General features: G+C 37.6%; 1 protein-coding gene across 1 annotated transcript in view; it reads left to right on the plus strand.

Moving 5' to 3' along the window:
- The window catches only part of EXO1 (exonuclease 1), a 45557-nt gene that overhangs the window by 18240 nt on the left and 20859 nt on the right, over nucleotides 1-6458 (plus strand). The window contains exons 7-9 of the mRNA XM_006157199.3: nucleotides 451-638; nucleotides 1336-1432; nucleotides 3685-3910. Coding sequence (XP_006157261.1) covers nucleotides 451-638; nucleotides 1336-1432; nucleotides 3685-3910 — 511 coding nt within the window. The remainder of the gene's footprint in view (nucleotides 1-450; nucleotides 639-1335; nucleotides 1433-3684; nucleotides 3911-6458) is intronic.

Here is a 6458-nt window from a genome sequence, read left to right on the forward strand (position 1 = left end):
CCATCCCCCATGGGGGGTGATTTCTCATTTTCTGTCTCTGCCTCTGTCTTCCTGGCAAGCGCACGTGCCCTATAGCAAAACACCTCTTCAAAAAAAAAAAAAACCTAGGATCTTGGATCTTGGGAGTTTTTTAATTCTCATGTTTTATATGTTTTGTGTGTGCTTTCTAAATTAAAAGGACTTTAAGGATAAATAACATATTTTCTAGCAAAATAAGATGGATGTATACTGAATTCTCAATCCTTTGGACTAATAATAGAAAAATCAAAGAAAATGTTAGTTATTAGATTTAAAGCAATATGACATAGTTGTATTTCCCAGTAGAGTTTGTAAATAAAAACAGTTGATTTCTGGTCACTTCTCGTGGTCTTCAAATGTAAACTGAGTCTTACGGATAATGTGTTTCCTTTTCTTTAGTTGCAGATAAAATGTTTTTATATCTGTTGTTAGGTTATCAAAAAAATTGGACATTATCTCAAGATGAATATAGCAGTACCAGATGATTACATCAAAGGATTTATTCGTGCCAACAATACCTTCCTTTATCAGTTAGTTTTTGATCCCATCAAAAGGAAGCTTATCCCTCTGAATGCCTATGAAGATGACATTGATCCTGAAACACTAAGCTACGCTGGGCGGTATCCTTTCTGAACCAGGATGGTATAGTTTTGCTCTTTCTTTTTTTATTTTTTTTCTGTATATTTATGGTAACATTTTTGTGAAAAGTTCAGTATAAAAAGCTTGCAAATTGTTTTTTGTTTCCTTTTTTATAGTGAAACCTGTATTTTATTCATTTTAATTACCAAAGTAGAGAAAATTGAGGACAACTTTTTGTTTTTAAACTTAAGGCTTATCCATTATAGCATGCTGATTACTTACAATAGATTGATCTGACAGGAATGAGCTCTGGTTCAGTCACTGAAGGTATATCTTCCAAAGGGTGCCCTTGAGAGAACCTGTCAGGGCAGGCAAGCTCAACTTATCAGGAAGAGTAGTCTGGGCATTTGAGTGCACCGGTAGGCAATGTCCTTCCCATAGCTATGTGTACTCAGGATGATTTCTTGTCTGTGATGGCTGTGACTTTTCTTCCATCGCTCTTGAAGGAAAAGAGTAAACGATGGCTTGAGGGTTTGCATCAGAAAACAACTAGCTCCTGCAGGACCAGATAGAAACCACAAGCTTCTGCTTGTGGTTTCAGTAATGATGACATGGAAAGAAAGTAGGGCCCCTAGAGTTGTAAACCTGAAGATTTTCTGTGACATTAGAAAACATCTTTTTATCTTAGTATTGTTTGGTTGTTAATAAATGCAATTTTCCTTAATCTTACCAACCTAGGTATGTTGATGATTCTATAGCTTTTCAAATAGCACTTGGAAATAAAGATATAAATACTTTTGAACAAATTGATGACTACAATCCGGACACTGCTATGGTAATATTTTAATGACTGCTGTATGGAAGCATATTTTGTTGTGTCTTAAGAACTGTGGATAAAGGCATTTGATCCTAGGGAAATTCTGTCTGTTAGAACATACATATATTATTAATTGTTTTTCACTAGGAAGTGGCTACATTATATATTATCAGACTTTTATACTTGACTGTTTTTATTTGAAAATACCAAGCACTTGATGCCCTTTTATCTCATCAGTCAGTCTTTGAGACATATGGCTTTGAGACATTTTCTTTGTCCCAAATGAAACCTTTGGGACTAAAACACACTTTTTTATTCACTATTTATTATGTGCCCCAGCTGTATTTGTAACCACTTTGGTGTTTTTACCTACTTTTCCCTAATTGAATGTCCCTTAAGACCATTCTCTCCTTTCTCTTCCTAGATCTGTTCATACTGTGCTCTGTTTTCTGTTAAAGCATTCTTTACAGAAGTTCTTAAGACTTTATCCCATTTTTGCAGAGATACCTCATGTCTACAACTTTACCCCTGTCTCTCACCTGCACACTAACTCCAATTAGTGACTCTTAGATCTCTGTATAACTGATTTCCTGTGATTTCAGATCTATTCATAATCAAGACCATAACTTTCACTGTTTATCAGCTTTCCTTAATTACATTTCTCTTATTTTTCTTTGTAAGTACTTATTACTATGTAACACCATGTCCTTTTGATTATTTTCTGATTCTTCCCAATAGAATGTAGTTTTCCTGATGGCAGGACTTTGTGATTGTCACTGCCATTATTATAATTACCATGTTTATTGAATGAATGATTGAATATCAGTTACATGATTTCTTTCATCCTCTCAGACCAGAAAACTTTGAGGTAAACTTTGGCTTCTCTTTCATTGCTGTTTCTTGCTTCATTTTGTTGTCTTTTTGGTTGATTTTTTTTTCTCTTCTTATAGCTTCCAGTCTAATCCAGTTTTTTTACCCTTGCTCACTAAATTAGTCCTTTAGGAGGCATTTATTAAACACTGTAACCAGTAGATGGTGTAATGGTTCCATCACTGGACTCCCACGTAGCCAACAGCAGTTTGAGTCCCAGACCCAGCCACTTAAACTCACTGGGCACATGTGCATGCATGGCAAAATCCCAAGAGGAGACTGGAAGAAAAGGGTAGCCATCACCCTGGGGGTGATTTCTTGCTTTCTGTCTGTCTCTTCAGTGAGTACACGTGCCCTATAGTAAAAGCCTCTCTGAAAAAGTTAAAAAAAAAAAAAAAACGTGTCCCAAAGAAAAAAGCCCTCTAAAAAAAGAAAAAAAAAAAAAAAAAAAGGCACTATAACCAATCTAGTTAAGTTAGCCAGTGTTCTAGCATATAAAGAAAAACAAAACATAATCCATGCCTTGTGAGGTGCTCATTACCTAGAGGAAGGAGTTGTAGTTATATATAGAAAAATACGGTAAGTGCTATAATGAAGTATATTCTTTTAGGAAGATTATTTATTTCTTTTTCTTTTCATTATTATTTTTAATTTGTTATAGTGTGCATGCACTCGCCAGAGAGTGAGAGAGGGAAAATGAGCAAGCACTCCCAAGGGTGAGGGCATAAGGAGGGATGACCATGCCACAATCCCTTCTCCTGGGACATTTGGGCACGCACTCATACACATGCACCCAGCGTCTTTTTCAGTGCGCCAGGTCCAAGACTTGAAACACATGGTCAGCTATGTGGGATCCAGCCACCTCAGCTATGTCACTAACAGTTCCTGTTTCTTATTTCCTAGAAATGAGCTAACAAGGTTGCTTGACTCTCATTAGGAAAGAGACAGGCCTTGGGACCAGCAGAGAGCATAATCGTTATGTCCCTGGACTCCCACATGGTTGACCCCTATTTGAGTCCTGGACCCGGTGGCTTCAAACTCATATGGGGTGCATGTGTATGTGTGTCCAAAATCCTGAGAGGAGACTAGAGGAGAAGGGATTGTGGCATGGCCATCCCCCCGTGGGGTGCTTTTTTACTTTTTTCTCTCTGTCTCTCTCTTTGACAAGTACATGTGCCCTATAGTAAAATGTCTCTAAAAAAAATAGAAGACAAGAGACAGGGCTGGAATATAACACTCAATGAAAAGTATAGGACTGGCAAAATGGAAAATGTTGAGACAACTGCTTCATCAAAAGCTGCTCTTTTTAATGATTATTTAATTATTTATAAGCGATGTTGTATATGAGGAAATGAATTATTTTCCTTCTTCAAGTAACCTTTATTTTTTTACTGCTTTAGCCTGCCCAACTGAGAAGTCATAGTTGGAATGACAAAAGATGCCAAAAGTCATCTAACATTAATAGCATTTGGCATAGGAATTACTGTCCTCAACGTGAGCAGGATATTGTTTCAGGTGCTACACGATTGAAGGAAAATCTGACTACGGTGGGCATTGAAAAAGTGATAAATACTAAAGGGTTAAATCTTCCAAGGAAGTCCTCTGTTGTTAAAAGACCAAGAAATGGTATGTATCTTATTTTTGCACAATACTAGTGATTATTGGTCATTTTTGAGAAATGTTTGCCAAGCCCACTAAGACTTTTTCCTTTGTTTCCTCCAAGAAGTTTTATTTAGTTCTTACATTGGCCTACGATGTATTTTGAGTTAATTTTTTCTTTTTTTAAGACAGATTTTTGCTTTAGAGTACGTACGCTCGCCAGGGACAAAAAGTAAGAAATCATCCCCCGCGGGAATGGCCACTCTACAGTCCTTTCTCTGTTTTCCTCTCGAGATTTTGGGCATGAACACACACGCGCCCAGAGTGAGTTTCAAGCCACTAAGTCTAGGACTCAAACCGCCATTGGCCATATGGTTGTCCAGCAGCATAACCATTATGCTGTCTACTGGTCCCCTGAGCTAATTTTTTAATACAATACAAGATAAAGGAAAAAGTTGTTTACTTTGCATGTAGCAGTCCATATAGCACCATTTGTTAAGATATTTTTGCTTCCCCATTTAATTACTTTGGCACATTTGTTGAAATTCAGTTGACCAAATATATGTGGGTCTTCTTCTGAACTCTATTAATCTTTACAAGTGCTCTTTTTACCAGTCTTTACATTAAATATACTCTTAATTACTGTAGTTTTATAGTTAATTTTGAAATCAGGTAGTGTAAGTTTGTTCTTCTTTTGAAAAATTATTTTGGCTAACCTATTGAGGTTTAGTTGAATTGATAGATAATCTGGGGAGCGTTGACATCTAACAGTACATGTACTCCTCCCTTAATTGACTGTTACATTCTATTGACTGGGTCATTAAGCAAATCGATGGATAAGTGAGGAACTTAAATGCATATGTCTTGTGCTGTGTCCTGATGCCATAGCATTTGTATTTTTCAGTGGGTACTATGCAACACCACACTAGAATAATGTGATTCTATCCATACAAAAAGCATACATTAGATAAGCACCAGAAAGCAACAAGACAAACCACAACACAATAATGTAAATCTGACATGATAGTTTTGATTTATTCTGAATACTACTATGGGTGCACAATAAAGTACAAATTTATAAAAGAAATATGTAATCTTACATAACAGTAAACACTTGATGTAGTGATAACTGTCTGTCTGTGGCAGGGAGACAAAGACTGAGAAAGGAAATTCCCCACCCTGGAGAACTGGCCATAAGTCCAAGTGGTCGTTAAATGGGTTGGTCATTAAGAGAGGGGTGACCATATGGAATTTTCTGGGCTGTTTATTTACGTCTTCAGCAATGCTTTGTAGTTTTCAGTGCACAGATCTCGCACGTCTGTTGTCCAATTTATCCTTCTATTTCAGTTTGATGCTTTTGTAAGTGAAAATGTCAACTTTCAGTTTTTCATTTATAGTATATAGAAATCTAACTGACTTTTCTGTATTACTCTTGTATTTTGCAGTCTTATTGAAGTGACATAATAGTTCTGGTATCGCTTTTATAGACACTGTAGGATTTCCTGTACAGATGATCATGTCTTCTGTGACTAAAGACAGTCTTGCTTCTCCTTTTCCAGATTAGGTACCTTTTATTTTTCTTGTCTGCTAGACCCTCCAGAACAATATTTAACAGAAGTGCTAAGAGTGGAATACTAAGCAAAAAAGTTTTTTTGTTTGTTTGTTTTACCATAGAGGACATTTAGAGGGAAGGAGTTACAGTCCCTTCCTTCTTTGTTTTTTTGTTACCTCAGACATCTACATAAGTTAATGAAAGGCTAACTTTAGTTCATTTATTTATTTATTTATTTGTTTGGAGAGGTTTTTTTTTTTTTTTTTTTTGCTATAGGGTGCATGCGCTCGCCAGACAGACAGAGAGAGACATAGAGACAGAAAGCGAGAAATCACCCCCCAGAGGGGATGGTCATGCCGCAATCTCTTCTCCTCCATTCTCCTTTTGGGATCTTGGGCACACATGCATACGCGCCTGGCGTGAGTTTTAAGCCACTGGGTCCGGGACGTGACAGTGGTCAACTACGTGGGAGTCCAGCGACATAGCCATTACACTAACTGCTTGTTCCCAGTTCAGGCTTTATTTTTAAAATTTAGGTATGGATTATACATGTTTGACTAAAACCTATGGTTTCCTTATGAACCTAAATCTCTCCCATCAGGGTGCTGGACACATGTGTACCTGGCCCGTTTTTCTTTTTTCTTTTATTTTTGAAAAAGTTTTGCCAGAGGATGTGTGTGCTTGCCAGAGAGAGAACAAGAGAAAGTGAGAAAGCACCACTCCCCACCCCCTTGAGGAAGGGTCACACTGCAATCCCTTCTCTGTTTCCCACCTTCCGGGATGTGGGGCACACATGCACATGCACTCAGCATGTTTTTGTAGCCACTAGGTCTAGGACTCCAAACGCACATCCCCTTAGGGGATCCAGCTGCCTTAACCACCACACCTCTGAGTAGCCCACACTCAGCCTGTTTCTTACGCCTTTGTGTCTTTATCTAAAATGGGAACAATGCTGCCTCTTTCATAAACTTTTTTTTTTTTTGGAGAGGTTTTTGCTATAGGGCGCATGCACTCGCTAGACAG

Source organism: Tupaia chinensis, unplaced genomic scaffold (assembly GCF_000334495.1).
Source record: "Tupaia chinensis unplaced genomic scaffold, TupChi_1.0 Scaffold000532_1, whole genome shotgun sequence".
Lineage (NCBI taxonomy): Eukaryota > Metazoa > Chordata > Mammalia > Scandentia > Tupaiidae > Tupaia > Tupaia belangeri.